The sequence below is a fragment of the Lissotriton vulgaris genome, unplaced genomic scaffold, assembly GCF_964263255.1.
Source record: "Lissotriton vulgaris unplaced genomic scaffold, aLisVul1.2 SCAFFOLD_380, whole genome shotgun sequence".
Lineage (NCBI taxonomy): Eukaryota > Metazoa > Chordata > Amphibia > Caudata > Salamandridae > Lissotriton > Lissotriton vulgaris.
Genome location: NW_028253590.1, coordinates 702,966 through 724,347, shown reverse-complemented (window position 1 = coordinate 724,347; position 21,382 = coordinate 702,966). Strand labels below are relative to the sequence as shown.

The 21,382-nt window shown below is 46.6% G+C and overlaps 1 protein-coding gene across 1 annotated transcript in view; it reads left to right on the top strand.

The window, feature by feature from the left end:
- Positions 1-21,382, top strand: part of LOC147660915 (uromodulin-like) — a 705,518-nt gene that overhangs the window by 584,908 nt on the left and 99,228 nt on the right. Inside the window, exon 15 of the mRNA XM_086951433.1 lies at positions 14,996-15,241. Within this exon, the coding sequence (XP_086807559.1) occupies positions 14,996-15,241 (246 nt within the window). The remainder of the gene's footprint in view (positions 1-14,995; positions 15,242-21,382) is intronic.

Genomic DNA, 21,382 nt, shown 5'->3' with positions numbered 1-21,382 from the left:
TGCCTTTACTTAGATGTATTGATATTACAATAAACATTGGCTTTTAATTTTTTTAAATAATTAATACTTAAATAAAAGTGATTGTAATTTTTAATGGCAATAGCTTAAACTTTTGTAAATAACTGTTGTGAAGATTATGTTCAGTGACTAAAATCCAAGAACAGAAGTGAAATATTAACATTTTTTTGTGACATTTGCAATAAAGCTTCAAACATTGAGAGAACATATTTGAACCAGTGATGCTGTGGTAGTGCTGAGTGATGCTGTGGTGGTGCTGAGTGATGCTGTGGTGCCCCTGAGTGATGCTGTGGTGGAGCGATAGATAGATAGAGGGCGATAGATAGATAGACAGAGTGGCGGCGATAGATAGATAGACAGAGTGAGGGCGATAGATAGATAGATAGACAGTGAGGGCGATAGATAGAGTGAGGGGGATAGATAGAGTGAGGGCGATAGATAGAGTGAGGGCGATAGATAGATAGATTGATTGAGAGTGAGGGCGATAGAGAGATAGAGTGAGGGCAATAGATAGATAGAGTGAGGGGAATAGATAGAGTGAGGGCGACAGATGTGTGTGTTTGTGTGTGTGCGGTTGTGTGTGGTTGTGTGTGTAGTTGTTTGAGTGGTTGTATGTGTGAGTGGTTGTATGTGTGGGTGGTTGTATGTGTGAGTGGTTGTATGTGTGGGTGGTTGTATGTGTGAGTGGTTGTATGTGTGAGTGGTTGTATTTGTGAGTGGTTGTATGTGTGAGTGGTTGTATGTGTGAGTGGTTGTATGCGTGTATGGTGGTGGGGTTGTGTGTGGGGTTGTGTGTGTGTGTGGGTGTTTGGGGGTGTGTGTGGGTGTTTGGGGTTGTGTGTAGGTGTTTGGGGTTGTGTGTGCGGGGTTGCGTGTGTGTAGTTGTGTGTGTAGTTGTGTGTGGTTGTGTGTGTCATTGTGTGTGTGGTTGTGTGTGGTTGTGTGTGAGATTGTGTGTGTGGTGTGGTTGTATGTGTGGTTGGGTGTGTGGTTGTGTGTGTGGTTGGGTGTGTGGTTGTGTGGAGGCTAGCCAAAATGACTATGTGAAAGTTTTAGTGATGGAAAAACGACTTTAATAAATGGCCCATAAATAAGCTATACAAATGACATAATTAGTTGGCCACAAACCAGCAAACCTTCTGAAGTGAGAAACCTCTAAAAAACTGCAAATTGTGTTCTGGCTTAGTTCAACTGCTGATTGCCATCTAATAGTCTTTATTGATATTTGAGTGCCTTCTCGTTGCCCAGCAGCAGGCAGTCCCAAGGACTGATCCCAGCCTCTGCTCCTGCTCCTGGTGGAGAAGTGTGGCTCAGGGGTTAGAGGCGGCAGACCTGGAGCTTGAGTTCGGTCCGGGACCAGGGTTCAATTCCCCGCCTCGGCGGGTCTTGGGCTCAAAAATTCCGCGGACTCGTTAATTCTCGCTCCGGTGCCTTCTCAGCTCACGGGTTCACACTCTGCGACTCTGGGCAATAGCTTGCTTAATCTCCACAACGGCCCCTCGCGGTGGGATGCCTGGCTTTCACCTTGTGGATACCCTGCTAGGGCTATCTCACAGGGGAATACCAGGACGGGTTCCCTAAGCAAGCGCCGAGATGCCCCAGGGTAAGTCGTGCGCTATATAAGACTTCATACTTTACTTACTACTTACTACTACTTACTGCTGTGTGAAGAGCACTGACATGAACTTCAAAGGACCTGGATATGCTTGCAACCATCATTTTCTTTGGTGGTTGCTGAGGTTGTGGCTTTCTGTTTGTTTGAGGCTTATGGTCGTATTCAGTCAGTGTATTGGCCAACAACACCGTACTTGTTTCCACTGTTTGTGCATGTCTGCATAGGGAAAGATGCATGTTTAATAGTAACTATGGACGGTTCACTGCATATCATAATATCCTTGCACATCACGCGCACCTATTAACGCTGTGTCTCATTGTAAGGATCTTCACGCGTTCCTGTTTCCGTGCCTCTCTTGCACGTCGTCTGCATAGCCACATGCACGTGCATCCCTCACTGGGTATTAGCTGTATGAAATGATTACATCGATTCTTCTCAAGCATCTGAAGGGTTTAATGGAGTCGGTCCCAGCCCACTTTTGCTGGCGCTCAGTTAATTGAGGATCGTCTGTGTCTTGAGAGGACACCTCATTACCTCTCGGAGAAGCCCCGCACAACTTCAAGTAGATTAATACATTTCATAAAAAGGATAATGCTAATAGATAAAGTGGTTTGTATTCTGTCTTGGGTTATGCTTTAATAAGCTCGGAAGTGAAAGAGTCAAGCAAATGCAGAAAACAGAAAAATGAGCGATGAGGGGTGACAGCCTGGCACATATGATTAAAGAAAACAAAGGGACGAATAAGACTGACAAACTGAAATGAAACAAACGGGTAGGCAAATAATCTAGAGAGAGACACAGTTGACACATAAAGATATAGAGAAAGAGGGAGCTGAGAGAGAAAACAGTACAAGAGAGGGCACATGATAGCGTGAGAGAAAATTAGGGAAACAAGAGCGGCCGGGAAACGGAAAGTACGGCCGGCCAGCCTTGAATAATTAGGGGAGGAAAAGCCGCAGAGCACACGCTGGGAGAAGCCCTTTGATGTGGTGGCAGCCGTGAAAAAATGCAATTAGGAGGGAGGGAGGCTGATGCCCGTGCTTGTTTGGTCACGTGATTCACGTGAACTCGAAGAAAACCGCACAGAAAAAAGCCTTAGTTTGACGAGTATTTTGAGCACTTGAATTCTCTCCATTTTCCATTCCTGCGGAATGGAAAAGGCGAGACCTAATAAACCAACTGTAGATACATGCCTGGTGTGTAAGTCTAGCAACGAATCTTTGGCTCATCTTCTTTTTGTTTGTGCTGGGTATGTTGCTCCGCGACGCGTTTGGTTGCTCCTGGGCACCAGACGGGCTAGCGAAGCAGAAAGAATTTTGCGGACTGATACCTCAGCAACAATTTCTATAGCCATTGCAAAAATGTTAGGGTGGTCATGGGTATTAAGTGCCCACTCAACACGTCTATGTGAGGATAAATAATGATGTGATCTAATACAGCCATTTTCTATTAAGCAGTCCTGGACACAATAGTGAGAATCATTCATCTAGATCCAAATGAGCTTTTAACGTAGAAGTAGGACCATAACAAGTGCTTAATATATCTAAAATTGCGATGTGTATTGTACATATTTTAAATGCTTTTACCATACTTTTTGTATGTGTTTTTATCAAGTTTTATGATAAGATTATTCACCCCCCAAAAAAATTAAAGGTTTGGATTGCATGCCCTATCATTCAGTTATATGATTTGGGTCTTCAAAGATGGCCATAATAAGTGCATGCGTTTTATTTAAAAACATATCCAATTTTTGAATTTACATGTCTTTCTTTTGACAGCTGCTTTATCTAACCAATCATATCTGTATTATTGTAAATGCTTTTATGACTTAAATTTGTTGAATAAAGCTGTTGGAAATGGAAATGGACTAGAATAGAAGTAAATAATCAGAGCTAGTGGGTGCCACCATACTATGTTAAAAGGGTATTCCTCAATTGAGAAACTGTGTTGACCTCTAAAACCTTATTGGCAAAAAAAGTAGGCGCAGGGAAACCCTCTTGTGTCCTCACCTGATTATTTATACAAGTGTTAACTCTAAGTCAATAAACAAAAAAATTCTCCATTAGCGTTGATCTTACCACCGTGGATAATGGGAAAGAGTAAGTATATTTCTGGATACGGATAAATAGAGAAAAACGCATGCGCCATAGTGTCATCATTATCAGGCTGCATGAGTGTAAATGATACTGACTACCTATGGGTAATATATCCTGAGTACAGAGTTTCTATGCAATTGTCCGGAATGAACCTCTTTAGTTACGATCTACTGAACCCAGTGGAAAAAATTGTCATACAGGGTGCTATCAGAGGTAGATAATACCAAAGTATGGGTTTAGTGTGTTGGGAGAAGTCGTACAGGGTGGCAATCATACCAAAGTATGGGTTTTATATTTAGGTAAACTGACCCCATGGTATTTTCTCATTCAATCCATTGTCATGTGATTTGAGTCTATAGACCCATCTCTGCTCCTTTTCATGAAGGTCAGCCTTGTTATCAATCAGTTTGATCACAGTCCATCTCAAATCCCCCAGAATGTGTTTCTGTTCCAGAAAATGAGAGATCATTCTAGATGTTGCTAGTTGGCATCTTAGGTTACTACGATGTTCGCACATACACATAAGTGTTCTTACTTTCCTTGATGTCATTCCCACATATTTGACATTACAAGGGTATGTGATCAAGTACATAACGTTCTTTGATTCACAGGTAGTGAACTTCCGTTGTTCCCAAGTTGTGCCATCATTAAAGGTGATCTTTTTACTGGTGCTTGTGATGTGGCACACACTGCAGTTGCCGCAGGGATGGTGTCCACTGATGGTGCCAGAAAACCTTGATTCGGTGAGTTGTCTTGAGGTTTACGTGGTCGGGTGTGTACCAACATGTTCTTTAAGTTGCGGTTCCTTTTGTGTGAGAACATGGGTTTGGGTAGCGTCATTGTGCATCCACTCAGAATACGACAGTGTTTGTTTATTATTTTACTGATGGTGTTTGAGGCACTGTTGCACGTTGTGATACATATAGATTGTGTCGTATCTGGTTTCTTTCTGGTGTGTTCCAGGAGGGCTTGCCTGTCATTATTCCTGGCTCTTGTCCTAGCATGTGATATTATTCCATCTGGATAGTTACGTGCTCTCAACTTGACTCTGAGGTCAGTTGCTTGTAGTTTTAAATCCTTTACCTCAGAGCAGTTTCTCCAGAGACACAACACCAGCAAGAGGACAAGAAAATGTGACAAAAAAAGGAGAAGAAATCAAATTCATGAAGCCCATCTACTGTTGAAACTAGTGACGTAAAGTCACAAGGATCGTGTTCTTTTCACCCAAGGTTGCTTCTTCCAAAATCAAATTAATGAGGGCTATGATCACCCAAAAGCTCTTTTCCAAATGATTAAACACTGCATCAACCCCACAGCAAAATCAAAAAAATCCAAATGAAACCATGATAGCAAACAACATTGTCAACCTAATTTCCACAGAAGATACTAGCACCTTAAAGATAACTCAAAATTGAATTATAAGTGTTCCGCTTTCCATTCATTCCAAAAGGAAATACCGCACAATAGTCTTACTGCAAAAATGATGAGTTTGAATCCCTTCTAAAAATCATAGAACAGTTCATCTTATTTCGACAACCCTCTGGCAGCAGACCTTATTTAAAAGTATGCTCAGGGAATTAACCCCTGTTCCCTAAATTACTGATTAATCACTTGGAGAAGGTGCACTCTGTCCTGCTCTTAAATCTGGTCTGACTGCACCCATACTAAAAAGTTTAATCTTACCCCAAACAGTTTCAGAATGTAGAACCAGTTTCTGAACCCCTCCTCCTAATATATGAAACGTCCTCACTGAAAGGTTTCTTTTCCCCCACATGACAGATAAATATTTGCAAATTATTATTATTATTATTAAAAATTTTTATAGAGCGCGTAGTCACCCTGAGGTATCCCAGCGCTAAAGATCCCTACACCTGTGGGGTCGGGGGTGAGAAGATGGGGGGGGACAGAAATTTTTCTTTTAAACAGAAGTGGTTAAAATCAAGGGAACAAGTGAGTTTTGAGTTGTTTCCTGAATCGCAGGTAGTTCGGTTCTTTCCTCAGTTCTCGGGGGAGAGCGTTCCATAGGCGAGCTGTGTGGATCGAGAAACGTCTTCCACCCGTGCGAGCTTTCTTGTATCTAGGCAAGATGATGAGGGACTCCTTGTCCGATCGAAGGGATCTAGGGGCTTTATACGGTTGTATACATTTTCTCAGAATGGGAGGGCCCTGATTCTGCATTAATCTATGGGCCAGGCTTAAGGCTTTGAATATTACTCGTTCCCTCACTGGGAGCCAGTGAAGGAGCTTCAGAGCAGGTTTGGCTGAAGCTCTGGCAGGGGTGTGCGTGAGGATCCGGGCGGCAGCATTTTGGATTTTCTGTAGTTTGTTTAGGGTTGCTTCGGGTGCGCCCAGGTATATAGCGTTGCTATAGTCAAGCCTGGACAGTATGAGGCCTTGGATGAGAAGTCTTTGCGATGTGGGTGGAAGAAGGGGCAGGATCTTTCTCATCGATTTGAGCAGCCCGAAGCAGGTGCCCGCCACTTTTTTGGCCTGCGTGGTGAATGAGAGGTCTGTTTCGATCCATACTCCCAGGCTTTTTACTTCCTGTTTAGGGGCAGGGGGGGGTCCAAACAGGGTGGCCAGATATTCAAAGGGAAGGTGGTTCCTTTCTGACCCAGAAGGAGAATGTCAGTTTTAGAGCCATTCAGCTTTAACGCTGAGTTATTCATCCACCCTTGGATCTGCGTCAAGCAGTTGAATAAGTCCGCAGGCTGTTGACTAGGGTGGGAAAGGGAGACAACTAGTTGTGTGTCATCCGCATAACTGACAATGCTCACTCCGAACGGGGTGACGACCTCCTCCAATGGGGACATATAGATGTTAAACAATGTGGGGCTCAGGGAGGAGCCCTGAGGCACGCCACATTGGAGGGGTGTGTCGGAGGAGTGGGTGTTATTCTCCCAGATCTGAAAGGAGCGTTGGGCCAGAAAGGAGGAAAGCCAGGATAGAGCAGTGCCTTCTACTCCTACCTTCTTTAGCCATTTGACCAGGAGTTGGTGGTTGACGGTGTCGAAGGCCGCGCTCAGGTCGAGGAGGATCACTGCCACTGATCCTCCCTTCTCCAAGAGCGCTCTGGCCTCCTCCACTGCTGCCAGGAGGGCGATGTCGGTGCCCTGTCCTGGGCGGAAACCTGTCTGCGAATTTTTTAGCAGATTATTGGTTTCAAGAAACTGGGAGAGTTTCTTATTCACCAGTTTCTCGGCGACCTTGCTGGTCCCGGGGAGGAGGGATATTGGTCGGTAGTTGGCCAGTTCAGCTGGGTCCACGGAGGTTTTTTTTTAACAGTGCCTTCACGACTGCCGCTTTCCAACTAGGGGGGACAACTCCCTGTTGAAAAGAGGCGTTAATCAGATGGGTGAGGGGGGGGATGATGGTGGGGGCGACTTCCTTGAGGGTCCGTAGCGGTGCGAGGTCCCTAGGAGAACCGCTTTTGATGGATTTGAGCGTGTTCTCAACTTCTTCGTTGGTTATTTGTCCCCAGGAAGTTAGGCGCGGGGCGATCGAAGTATCGGGGGGATCGTCAGCCTCGCTCGGATTGGTCGAAGGGATGGAATCAAGAATTTTTTGGATTTTTTCTTGAAAGAAGCTGGCTAGCTGGTGACATTTTTCCTGGTCTGCCTTTGGGTCTGGGGGGTTTCTGGGTGCGGGGTCGGGGACCTTAAGGAGTTCTTTCAGGATGGTATAAGTTTCTTTGCTTGAACAGGCGGCTTTTTCGATTCGTTCCTGAAAGAATCGACTTTTTGTTTTGTCGATCAAGGATTTGTAAGCTGATAAGGAGGTGGAGTAGGCGTCCTTGTTAGCGTTGGATTTCTCCTTTCTCCATGATCGTTCAGCTCTTTTACAGTCCTGCCGCAGCGACTTGAGCTCTGAGTATACCATGGGGCAGAGGGTATACGTTTGTTGTGTCTGAGGGTGGAGGTTTTGGGGATAAGGGTGTCCAGAGAGGAAGTGATCCAGGAGCGAAACTGTTCATCGGCCGTTATGGCGTCGGAGGAAAGCGCTGGGGTAGTGTTGGAGAGGATGTCCGACCATTCTGAAGGTATGAGTTTATGCCATCGTCTGTCGGTGATTTTAATTTTCGCCGACTGGGTGGTAACAGAAGGGGCCTCCCATGAAATGGGGATTAAAAGGTGATCAGTCCATGGTAGTGGCAGAGGAGGGCTGGTGGTGATATTGGCATTGGTGAGGACGGGATCTAACAGGTGTCCCTTATCGCGGGTAGGCTCGTTATTGACCAACCTGATATTAATTGACAGAAGGTCCGCTAGTAGGTCCGAGGCAGACCGGTCAGTGGGATCTGTAAAGTGGAGGTTTAGGTCGCCAACGATGAGAAAGTTAGAAACGGAGGCGGCTAGTTGCGAAGCCGTTTCGGTGACTGCATTGAGAAATTTCCCAAGCGTACCTGGGGGCCGGTAGATCAGGAGTCCCGAAAGGGAGTGCGTCGGAGATGATTGAAGGGAAAAGTGACAGCTTTCGGAGTCATCAATTTGGGCGTCACTGGTTCTGCAGGTGAGATGTTCCCGATAGATTATGGCCAACCCGTCTCCTCTTCCTCTTGGTCTATGGAGGGTTTGGATGAGGTAGCCTGGGGGAAGGGCGGAGACAGCATCCGCATTGGTGTTGTCAGAGAGCCAGGTTTCTGTGAGAAATAATGTATCCAGGCCTTGGTCTTGGATCATCTCATTGATTTCAAGTGCATGCTTGGGGAGGGAGCGACAGTTGAATAGACCCAGCTGTAGGCTGGGGTTGGCTGTGGTTTGAGTGGTTGGGTAGCAATGCGTGCAGTTTATAACAGGTTTACCTGCATCGTGAATGTACCGACAGCCTGGGTTTTTTTCTGGTCGGAGTTCCAAGAGCGTGTCTGCTGGGTACGTCAGACAACTGGGAGGTGGCTCTGGCAGAGTCCCTGGGCCTGGGTCCGTCCGGGCCCGGACGGGCCCAGACGGGCTTGCCTTTGGCGCGCTGACGGCGCGCCCGCTGCGCCCGTCCGCTGCGCGTACGCGAGATGCACATGTTTAAGTAGTCAAAGAGGGCGTGGCCTCGAGCGAGTGGGCGTGGCCACAAGACCGGCTCACTGGCTGTTGGCGGCGAATCTGGGCGTTCCCGCTGCAGCGATTAGCTCTGCTGCTTGGGGCAAAGAGAAGCGATCAGCCCAACAAAGGCACGATCAAGTGAAGGAAGGGGGGGGGGGGCAGTGACACAGTATACACCACACAAGTTTTTAAAATCAACAAGGTATACATTTTTAAAAAGCGCTCCCGGCTGTGCCTCAGGAGTAGTGATCTGACCAGAGCTTGTGATCAGCTCTGTTTAAGTAGTCAAAGAGGGCGTGGCCTCGAGCGAGTGGGCGTGGCCACAAGACCGGCTCACTGGCTGTTGGCGGCGAATCTGGGCGTTCCCGCTGCAGCGATTAACTCTGCTGCTTGGGGCAAAGAGAAGCGATCAGCCCAACAAAGGCACGATCAAGTGAAGGAAGGGGGGGGGGCAGTGACACAGTATACACCACACAAGTTTTTAAAATCAACAAGGTATAAAGTTTTTAAAAAGCGCTCCCGGCTGTGCCTCAGGAGTAGTGATCTGACCAGAGCTCGTGATCAGCTCTGTTTAAGTAGTCAAAGAGGGCGTGGCCTCGAGCGAGTGGGCGTGGCCACAAGACCGGCTCACTGGCTGTTGGCGGCGAATCTGGGCGTTCCCGCTGCAGCGATTAGCTCTGCTGCTTCGGGCAAAGAGAAGCGATCAGCCCAACAAAGGCACGATCAAGTGAAGGAAGGGGGGGGCAGTGACACAGTATACACCACACAAGTTTTTAAAATCAACAAGGTATACATTTTTAAAAAGCGCTCCGGGCTGTGCCTCAGGAGTAGTGATCTGACCAGAGCTCGTGATCAGCTCTGTTTAAGTAGTCAAAGAGGGCGTGGCCTCGAGCGAGTGGGCGTGGCCACAAGACCGGCTCACTGGCTGTTGGCGGCGAATCTGGGCGTTCCCGCTGCAGCGATTAGCTCTGCTGCTTGGGACAAAGAGAAGCGATCAGCCCAACAAAGGCACGATCAAGTGAAGGAAGGGGGGGGGCAGTGACACAGTATACACCACACAAGTTTTTAAAATCAACAAGGTATAAATTTTTAAAAAGCGCTCCCGGCTGTGCCTCAGGAGTAGTGATCTCCTTCCACTCGGATTTCCATCCCACAAGCAGCATTGAAACAGCAATCCCTCAAATTCTTTATGATATTCATGTCATTGTGTATGATCACATTTGCCTTCTAGTGCTATTGGAACTGCTAGCATTGTTCTATACAATTGATCACGCTACCAACCCCAAACATATATTCATCATTAGAATGGGAATGGGCTATTCCTGAAAAAGTTTTCATCGTTCACCCCCTCAAGAAGACAGTTTGCAAAAATTGAAGGCTTCGGATCTCACCCCTTGCTTCTAAAGCAAGGGGTGCCACATTCTATAAAGTTCCATCTGATCCCCATAACTATTTGACTTCTACATTGAACCAGAGGTCTCCAAGCTTCTGGAATAAGGAATTCCTATGTATCAATTTGCAATATAATTAGCATATTGAAATGTAAGCAATATAAATTGGATGAACATGTTTTCATTATAACTAAATCAAACTAAAGCAAACATTTTTATCCTATACTCCAGAGCGTGTTAACCCTCACCAAAAATTGCTTGATAATCTTTCAGAACATTGCATCTCCCTATATTGACTCCCTTATTCAAATCACTGAATTTCATCATAGCCCAAAATCTATTAATGACAATACACAGTTCTTTTGTTAATGTATTAACCTCCTTCCAACTAATTCTCCAATAATTTAAAAACCCTTCATTCCTCCACCAGACATTAACACATTTCTTTAAGCTTGGGTTCTCTTGCACCGAGAAACTGGCAAATTGATAACTGTCCTACCAAAATACGTTTTACCACCTGGAAATCCATTCTTTACGCTGCAGTTTGCCTAGTAAAAAGAGCACAGAAAATGGATTATACTACTTCCATTCTTCAAGCTTAAGTTGATTACTTTATGCACAGTAACATAATAATCAGCATCACCACCATGAAATATTTATTCAATTGATGATAACATGAATAAACCAAATGTAGACAATAGGCCTACATCATGGAGATTCAATCAATCAGTTAAAAAATTGCTATTGCTCAGCTGATTTAAACCATCACCATATAAAACTATAAAGCTTTAAGATACAATAAAGTGAACCTACATGAACCTGTGCTATTTATCATGTATAAATAGTAAGTTTAATATGATATTATTTACATCACATGTAGAGTTCATGTTTGTAATTGTATTCCACAGCAACAAATTGCATCCAATTTTATGATGGTTGATATAGGCAAACCTCTAATCTAGTTAAAGCACCTTCAAAATATAATCATAATACTATAGTGGCGTTTGCAGGGCACTAGTGAAAAGATATTTAATAGTACTTTCTGTACAGTAGATAGAAGGCGAAATTAAAAAAAAAAGTGAAACATTTCCATTTCCTTTTGGTATTTTGTGTTTTAAATAGGAGGCCTAGCCAAATTAAAACAATATTCTGAATTTTAGACAAACACATCAGAGATGTTTCAATCCCAGGAATAGTTTTTTATTTATATAACCCCTAAAGCCAACCTTTAACTAGATATAAACTAGATTTCCGTGTTAAAAGTGATAAAATATGAAAACCTTTGTTTTTAATTAATCAATATTTATTTCTGCCATATATCTTGATAAGTTTAACTAAGCTATAGCAATGTATTTATACTGTGAAGTGTTGATTTTTAAAATTGTCATTCAAACACATAATGGCTAAAGTGCAAAACATTTTCAAAGAAAATATTTTAAAAAAACAGCAGCTTCAACTTTCAAAGCCTAAAACTATGTTTCCAGCTTAACTGTTTCTGCTTCAGCAGATCTTGGCAAGCAAAAAGCGTTGCTTGTCAATTGTAATCAAACCTATTATCTAGCAGCATAGGTGATAATTGCTGCAATAGGTTCATTATTTGTAGCATAGGCTGTACCAAAAGACCTCCATACTAAGGGCCCGATTAAGAGTTTGGCCGTCTTCCTTTGGTCCGCCACGCCAGTGCCTCACAGGAATACCACCAATCGCGAATCAGACCCCCACCGGATTACGAGTTTAATCCTGGATAGGTGGTGTGTGCTACGCTGGTGCCTTTCTAAGGCTAAAAGGAGAGCCATCAAAAGGCAGCAGGTGGGACCACTGAAGAACGTTCCTGCACAGGAAGAAATGCACCATGTCACGCATTTCTTCCCATGCAGGAACTGGAAGGCAAAAATACAAGAGGGCACAACATGTGTACCCCTACATGCACCCCAAGCACAGAGGTACAGGGCCCCCCTATTTGCCTTACTGCCACCCTTTCCATGGCGGGCTCACCACCTTGGATAGGGTCGCGGTTAGAAAACTCTTAATATATTCATTGGTGCCGCAGCGGCACCACCAGCATATTGTTACCTCAGACTGCTAATAAGGCGGGTGGTCTGGCAGTCCACAGACCACGACTACGTCGGTCCAATGGACCGCCATAGTCCTAAATAGGCCCTTGATAATAAAACAGAATAACCCACCCATTGCCCTCAGTACATGGCCATGCACAACAGTGTCTTAATCACTATAATATAGTTATTCATCTATCACTCCTTCCACATTTTCTGTGTGCTTACTCTTTCTAAGTTGACCCTATTAATGTATACCATGCTTAGTTAAGTTTACTTTTGTCAAAGAGCATTGTTGGATTTTATGGAGTTAATAAGCAAATTATTTGCTTACAATAATTATTAAAAGCTACAAGTTGCCCCTGGAAAAGTATGGCCATAATACCCATAAAAATATGGTCACCCATATAAAGCAAAATATTATCTTACTGCTCATCAATGTTTGGAGGAAATCCCAGTTCAAGGTTTAAAACCCAGCAAAGCACAAAATAGAGAAGAAAGGTGGGGTAAAGCCACAAGCCATGGGTATCTTTTTTTCTATGTGTACTGTTTTTCCACAACTCGTATCTGTGCCCATGTGTTGTAACAAAAAGTGATCCTTATTGTAAATGTGGTATGTTCGGAGCATCTAGCTTTTTCTATAGAGTATTACAGTCCACAGTATTTAAAGCAGACTTAAAGTCAACTTAATAGACCTAGAACGTTTTTTGACAATGATCCTTTGGTCAATGTAATTTAAGCCAAATATATATTGTAGTGTGCTCATTCTTTGTCGTAAACTAGGCAGCTTTGTGGGGATTAATTATCTTTCAGTCACCAAGTCTTCAAGATGGTGAAGGACTCATTTAGAAAATATTTTAGAAAATGCAGCTGAATGATAATAACCTACAGGAGGGTGGATCATCATAATTCACACTTTTATATGTAGATTTGATGTTTGAGCCGCCTTTGCATTGCTGCCATCATACCCTTTTCAATATAAATGTAAGCAGTCTGTAAAAGATCACCACCCATAGCTGTGGATCTTGTTTTAAGACTACCATCTGAATAGTATCTGGTCTCAGTAATAGACTAAAACCCTATTTCATAAATTATTTTAATCATTTCAGAGGAAAGTAGTTTATTTGACCATTCCTCATCTTGATCATCTTTAACTTTAATTGGTTTACTCCATTTCTGTGTTGCATTTAATGTGCCTAGGTGATCCTTCCACTACTGTTATAGCACATAAAAATCAAACTGTTCCTTTAATCTAAAACACACAACCGAAATGCTTTAATTTTTAAATGATTTGATTATAGAAGCTATCCTAGTCCAAGCTTTATTCAGTTCCTCCATATTTCCTATTGAGCAGGTTTTGACAAGAATTCGGATTGTGTTGGACTAGTATAAACAATTTACACAGTAAATTCTTTAAAGGCGACCTTAATATTTTTCAATGCTCTTTATGTTTACATTCATACTCCTGATCTAATCAGATATTAGAATGGTTACCTATCCTAGTCACACTATTTACAGCTATCAGTCTCAAGACTGAACGCTTCTTCCCTTCACACCATTTAATTTCATTAAATGTATTATATTTATTATCCCTCAGAATCACCAGTGCCTTATTCCAGTGACACAGTGCATCTCTAAATTATTTTACTATCTGTTTCACCTGATGATGTCTTCACCACTTTCACATCCCTTTCTTAGGATACTTATTTTGGTTTCCAAACAGAATACACCCAGTTTGGCTAGGTGATTGCTTCCAAACTGAGGAAAACTAGGAAATCTTCTATCCATTAGCATATAGTCAAGCTGATGCCCCTATTACATAGATTTTCAAGGCTGGTTGAACTTTTGTGTAACAGCCGTTCATCTTTATTAACCAGAGTGAAGGTAGATGTCCTATTAACTTTCCCCTCCTACAGCTTTTACTTGTTTGGAAAGTTAGGTCCCCAATGTCCAGCTTTCTTTCAATTTTGCCAATGTCCCTATTTCATTTAATTCTGCATTATGCTGCTATACTATAATATACAAGATAATCAGATAACAAGCTTTTTACGTTTTCAAAATCCTTGTCAATCAAATTCAGTTACTCAAGATTACATTATGTGGGGGAAGGTAAATGGTCACACTTACTCGAGCATCAACGCTGTATCCCGTGTGTACTCTTTTTCTTTTGGTCAATAAAAAGAAATTGAAAGAAAAAACACTCCACCCTGTATCAAATTTAATTGAAAGTGTTATTAAATGTATAGCTGTAGTAAGGATCACTTATCAATTTGACATTAGCGAAAATGTTTTATCCCTCGTATAGGCCTGTCTTTTGTCCTCGCAGTAGCTGGTCTATAGAAATGAAGGAAACCATTCAGTTTTTTTAACTGATATTACACTACTGAAACTCTCCAGGTAAACAACACAATAAGTGGGGTCAGGAAGCAGTTTGAGTAAGAGAGTAGCAGTAAGGTGTGAGCACGTACGAGATGCACAGAGGGCAAGAGTGTGGCAGCCACGTCTGCCAAAAGCAGGTGAGGTCGAAGTGGTCTGTAGCCATGCAGTGTATCTAGTATATTGTTTATCTCACACTGTCTAACTCATAAGTGATTACATGAGATATATTTACAGGCAATAAGTCTCAATAGAAGTGAGTTACATTGTAAGTGGTTAGCCAAAAAATGTGGCATGGATCCAGCACTCCAGAACCTACTGTGGACACCTCTGGTCTATATCAGCATTTGATACATGATGCATTACAAATAACTTTTGCCATGAATCCCAACTTTGTATGTGTTGCTTGCAGCTCATTGGACATCAATATAGGAAGTACCGGGAAATTTACCTTAAAGATGGCTGCATACAGTGATGCATCATTCAGTTCCCCTTATGAAGGCACCGAAATACTGCTGTCCACAAAGAGTATGCTGTACATTGGAGTGATGATTACTGGAGGGGACACATCCCGGTTCAGACTGCTGATGAAGAATTGTTACGCAACACCATCAAGCTTTCCTGAAGATTCGACTAAATATTTCATTATTAAAAACAGGTAGAAAAAGATCTCTACCTTCCTGTTTTCTACTCACATTTCTTAATGTTTGGAATCATTTCAGAGTTCTGCTACCCTAAATATTTATTTGACATGAACCAACTGAAGGATACCATTTTTATTCAGTGATTCTGATGTTTGAATGTTGTCATTTGTTAAGTGTCTCTGATATAATTTTGTACCATTTAGATGTTGCTTTACTTCCATATATGCTAACTTTCGGTCTAAAATTACTTCTACATTTAAGACCAGTGCAACAAAGAACACAATACCTATATGAAGTAAGTGTGCCCATTTATAGGAAAACTGTAGACTGATCGCAAGTGCTTAATGTATTCATCTGCCACTAATGACACGTATACCCTCACTGCAAGTTGAGAGGAATGTGGTGGGGTATTTATCACACCTGGTCTATACGAAAACCTTGGGATGAAGTATGTGTGATAAATACCTCTTTTTAAGAGTTTTAACATGTACAATATGTAGTTACCAAACTAAATTCAGCATATCTGAAAGAAACACGTTAGTTAGATTCCTTACCTTAGAATATCCCCAGGCGTCAGACTTGATCCGGAAAGTTTTCGTCAGTAGTACCCCTGCGCATCTGTAGGTGCCGTCTGCGGCTCCGTGTCCGTCGTCGGCATCGTGATCGCCGGGATGACGTCGTCGGAGTACTTAGACGCCGCCCTCGCTCGTTGACGTCAGTTCTTCTTTTTTCCCCTCCAGCAAGAGCAGATCCGGGAAGAGCTAGTACCCTTAGTCACTTTTTGACTAACTTTTTGGTCTTTTTGACTATTTTTTTCGAGTCGACTTCGACCCCTGGTGCCGGTAGGGATGCCCGGTTTCAAGCCGTGTGACGGCTGTTACCGACTGATGTCGAATACTGACCCCCACCGCGGGTGTCTCTACTGTCTAGGGGCCGACCACGACGACAAGTCGTGCCCCATCTGTCGGTCCTTGACCTCGAAAGCTAGGCGGGAGCGGTCCCGTAAGCTTCTCGAGATCCGACAGTCGGCTCCGTTCTGCTCGAGGTCCCTGTCGAGGAGGAAGTTGAGGGACCGGTCGTAGAGCCGTAGCCACCGCCGCTCGTCAGGTTCCAAGTCCTCGCACTGAGGTAAGTCAAGGCATGGGAAGAAGAAGTCGGAGAGGCGACAACGCTCTTCTGACTCCTCTCGCCAGTCGCGCGACTCGGACGAGGGTGCGGGTGGCTCCACCCATTCGGCTACGCAGGCCTCGCATCCAGCTCCACACCCTCCGGTCCCTGGGCTCAAATCGACGCGGGGCAAGATTCGAGACTTCCTCCTGGCCATGAGGACTCTCTTTCCGCCCTCGATCCCTTCCGGCGCACCTTCGGACCCCGCGGATCTGACTGAGGGTCCTAGTGTGCCAGCAGCTTCGGCCCCGGCGCCGTCAGCGACTTCGGTCCCGGCGCGGCAGGACCGCCCGGGATCCAGGTCTTCTCCTCCGCTGGCGCCGACCCCTTTGGTGCCACTCCCGGCGCCATCCTCGGACGATGCCGCCCCCAGTTTCAGCCCCGGTCCGGGTCCGGCATCTGAATGGCGCCGTCTCCGGCGTCGATGGGTGTGCAATTCATCTATGATCCAGCTCCGTCCTTTATGCCTGTTTATCAGGACACGGATGAGGGGGTGGACTGGGAGGGTTCTGAGGACCCTCTGGCACAACAGGGCCAGTTAAGTCAGGAATGGGCAGATGAGCTGGGGGAGGCCAGTGTTCTTCACACATCGCCTGACACTGGTTTCATCTCTCCTCACTCCATGGCTACGGAGGAGGGTGCTACATATGGTGTGGTGTTGCACAGGGCAGCCAAGGCCTTGGCTCTTGAGCTCCCTGCTGTGGCTGTGAGGACTAATCTCCTCACGAGGTGCTTCAACTGCCAGTAAGCTCTTTGGAGCCCATGCTGCCGTTTAATGAGGCCGTCACTGACGTTCTGATGGGCACTTGGTCCAAGCCCTCCACAGTGCCCCCTGTGACCCAACGCTACCGCCCGGCTCCGGGTGACCCCTGCTTTCTGTCCGTACACCCCACCCCTGAGAGTCTGGTGATTCAGGCCTCTACGTCCCAGACCGCATTTCCGACCGCTCTCCCGGATCGGGAATCCAAAAGGCTTCATCAGTTTGGGAAGAAACGGTTCTCCTCAGTCAGCTTGGGGTTGCGGTCCATTAATACTGCATGCCTTTTGGATTGTTACACCCACTCTCTGTGGGATTCGGTGGCGGACGTGCTGCCTCAGTGTCCGGAGGAGGCCCAGACATGGTTCGCCCATGCTCTTGCTGAGGGGCGGGGCGCAGCACGGTATTCCATCCAATGTGGACTTGATACCACGGACTCTCTAGGCAGAGCGATTTCCACAACGGTGGCGATCCGTCGCCACGCCTGGCTGAGGTCCGCCAATTTTTCGGGGGATGTCCAGAACACGCTTATGGACATGCCCTTCAATGGCCGTCGCGTTTTTGGCGACAAAGCAAACAGTGCGCTTGAGCGTTTCAAGGACTCCAGGGCTACCGCCAAGTCCTTGGGCCTGTCGGGCCAGCGCCAGCAGACTTCTGCTTTTCGTCCCTTTTGTGGCCAAGGAAAGGGCGCCCCCACACGTTCGTCCAGCCACAGGCCGCAGAACCAACCTCAACGCGGTCGCAGATGTGGTAACAGCTGTGGCGTGCAGGGGGACAGAGGCCCGGTCAGTCCACATCCACTCCCGCAGCATCCGCCTTGAAGCCTTCCTAGTCCGAGCTTTCAGGCTCAGTCAGCGCCAGTAGGAGGCAGGGTTCGCCATCACCTACTCCACTAGCGTACCATCACTTCGGACAGATGGGTGCTGCAAGTTGTACGAAGGGGCTACTCCCGCCCCTTTGAGGCGACCCCTCCAGCCATGCCACCGCAGTACCACCGCATGTCGGGGGATCACTTGCAACTTCTGCAGGAGAAAGTTACGGCCCTCTTGGCCAAGGCGGCCATCAAGCATGTTCCTGGGCCAGAAGTAGGACGTGGTTGCTACTCCCACTACTTTCTGGTTCCCAAGAAGTGCAAAGGGGGCCTCCGCCCTATCTTGAACTTCTGGAGCGTCAACGGCTTCCTCCGGAAGGAGAAGTTTAAGATGCTGATTTTAGCTCAGGTCCTAGCTGCCCTGGACCCTGGAGACTGGATGGTTGAGTTGGACTTGCAGGACGCATATTTCCACATCCTGCCGGCCCATCGACGCTACCTGCGGTTCACGGTAGGCCACAAGCACTTTCAGTTTTCCATGCTCCCCTTCGGCCTCACCAGCGCCCCTCGGGTGTTCACGAAAGTGATGGCGGTGGTCGAAGCTCATCTGCGCAGATTAGGGGTTCCAGTCTTCCCCTATCTCGACGACTGGTTGTTGAAGGCGGGCTTGCCCCAGACAGTCGTCTCCCACATCCAGACTAGGGCCGATCTCCTGCACTCGCTGGGGTTCTCCATCAACGTGCCGAAGTCACACTTGAGTCCCTCTCAGAAGCTCCTCTTCATCAGAGCGGTTCTGGACTCGGCACAGTTTCGGGTTTATCCTGCCAAGCAGCATGTTCGGGATACCCAGGCTCTGATTCCGATCTTTCGGCCTCTATTGCGAGTTTCAGTCAGGCTGACGCTGCGGCTCCTGGGACTGATGGCCTCTTGCATCCTACTGGTACATCACGCCAGGTGGCGGATGCGAGCTCTGCAGTGGGACCTGAAGTTCCAGTGGGCACAGCATCAGGGCAACCTGTCCGACCACGTCCTGATCTCAGAGGGCACTGCAAATCAGCTGCTGTGGTGGCTCACGGACCGCGATTGGGTCAATAGCAGATCCCTCTCCCTTCCCCAACCAGAGCACACAGTAGGGACGGATGCATCCCTCCTGGGATGAGTGGCCACATGGAGAGGTAGAAATCAGAGACCTCTGGCGGAGACCCGGCTCCATATCAACCTTCTGGAGCTGCGGGCGAGCCGGCTTGCACTGAAGGCTTTCATTCCCTCTGTCCGGGGAAGTGTAGTGCAGGTGTTCACGGACAACACCACAGCCATGTCTGCAACAAACAGGGAGGGGTGTGGTCATGGACCCTTTGTCAGGAGGTTCTGCGCCTGGACATGGCTGGAACACCAGACCGTCACCCTAGTGGTTCAACACCTGGCAGGTTCCCTGAACGCCAGGGCGGACAAAATCAGCCGCCGGTGCATGATGGATCATGAGTGGTGTCTGAACTCGGACGTGGCACAAGGTCTCTTTCAGCAGTGGGGAGAGCCTTTGTTAGATCTATTCGCCACTGATAAGAACGTGCAATGTCATCAGTTCTGCGCATTGGAATTTCCAAGGCGGCACTCTCTCGGAGACGCTTTTCGTCGCTAGTGGAGTTGCGGTCTGTTTTACGCCTTACCACTTCTGCCCAGAGTGCTGAAGGAGATCAGGCGCGACCGGGCCCAAGTCATCCTTGTGGCTCTGGACTAGGCATAAAGATGATGGTATCCCGAGCAACTCAGTATGTCAGTCGATCCCCCAATTCGTCTGCTTCTTCAGAAAGACCTTCAGTCGCAGCAACAGGGAACGGTCCTCCACCCAAGCCTGTCCAGTCTCCACCTACATGCGTGGAGGTTGAGCAGCGACAGTTGAGGCCATTTGACTTGCCTCCTGAAGTCTGTGATGTCATTCTGGCAGCCAGGCTTCCCTCCACAAAAATGGTATACGCCTGCAGGTGGAACAAATTTGTGGCATGGTGCACAGCAAAGGCTGTGGATCCACTTTCCGCCCCTTTTTCTGAGGTTCTCCTCTTTCTTCTTTCCCTGGCCCAGCAGGGCTCTGCTCTGGGCACCATCAAGGGATATATTTCAGCTTCAGGGGTGGGCGGACATTTCCGTTCTGCCCACGGAATGTGCGAAAATGTGCACCTTCCGCAAAGAAGGCGGAAAAACAGGGAACATTTCCACACATTCACGAGCGGAACGGAAGTTGGCCACCACCCGCTTCCCGTCCGCCTCCGGCCCTATTAAATTATATTTAAAGGGTAAAATAGTAACTTAAATAAAACTTATCTTATTGCGCCTCAAACTTCCCCCATCGTAGCTTCATCTTGTAAACCGCATGCGTGGAAGCCTGCGCATGCGCATTCCTGGCCAGTACTGCGCATGTGCAGGCTCCCGCGCATGCGCAGTTTACAAGATGAAGCCGCGATGGGGGAATTTTGCGGCGCAATAAGGTAAGTTTTATTTAAGTTACTATTTTACCCTTTAAATTGAATTTAATACGGCGGGCGTGAAGCGGGCAGCGGGCGGCGGGCGGGCAGGCTCGCGTAACGGAAATATCACGGAGAGGAACGGAGATTGGTTCAATCTCCGTGCCTCTCCGCGATAGTCCATTCTGCGACTTCCGCCCACCACTAGTTTCCGCCTTCTTGAGGCTTCCTGATCAGCCTTCTCTTTCTAAGTCCCCTGTTGTCAATAGGTTCTCGAAAGGCATCACGCACATGTTCCCTCCTGTTCCTTTTGTGATGCCTCAGTGGGACTTGAAACTGGTTCTTACTTATATGATGTGCGCTCCCTTTGAGCAACTTCATAATAGCCCTCTTTGTCTTCTGACTCTCAAAACTGCTTTCCTGGTTGCCATCACCTCTGCCAGAAGAGTGAGTGAGCTCCAGGCTCTTTCATCTAAGCCTACTTTCCTCTCAGTCCACCGGACAAGGTTGTTCTGAGGACTCGTCCTTCTTTTTTGCCCAAGGTTGTTACTGCCTTTCACATCGGCCAGTCCATTACCTTGCCCACCTTCTTTCCGCCTCCGCATCCCTCGAAAGAGGAAGAGAGGCTCCACCGTCTGGACCCAAAACGTGCGCTCCCCTTTTACCTCAGCCGAACACAACAGTTCCGGGTGGACGACCAACTCTTTGTTTGCTACTTGGGCGCTAAGAAGGGACGGGCGGTGGACAAGCAGACCATCTCTCGGTGGGTCATTTTGTGCATCAAGGTCTGTTATTCCTTGGCTAAAAAGGAGCCTCCTGTGGGGCTGCGGGCCCATTCCACTCGGGCCACACGGCTTCTACTGACCTGGGTCGGGGAGTCCCTTTGCAGGACATTTGTCAGGCAGCTACGTTGGCCTTGCTGCACAGGTTTGCTGGGCACTACTGCCTGCATAGTCAAGTC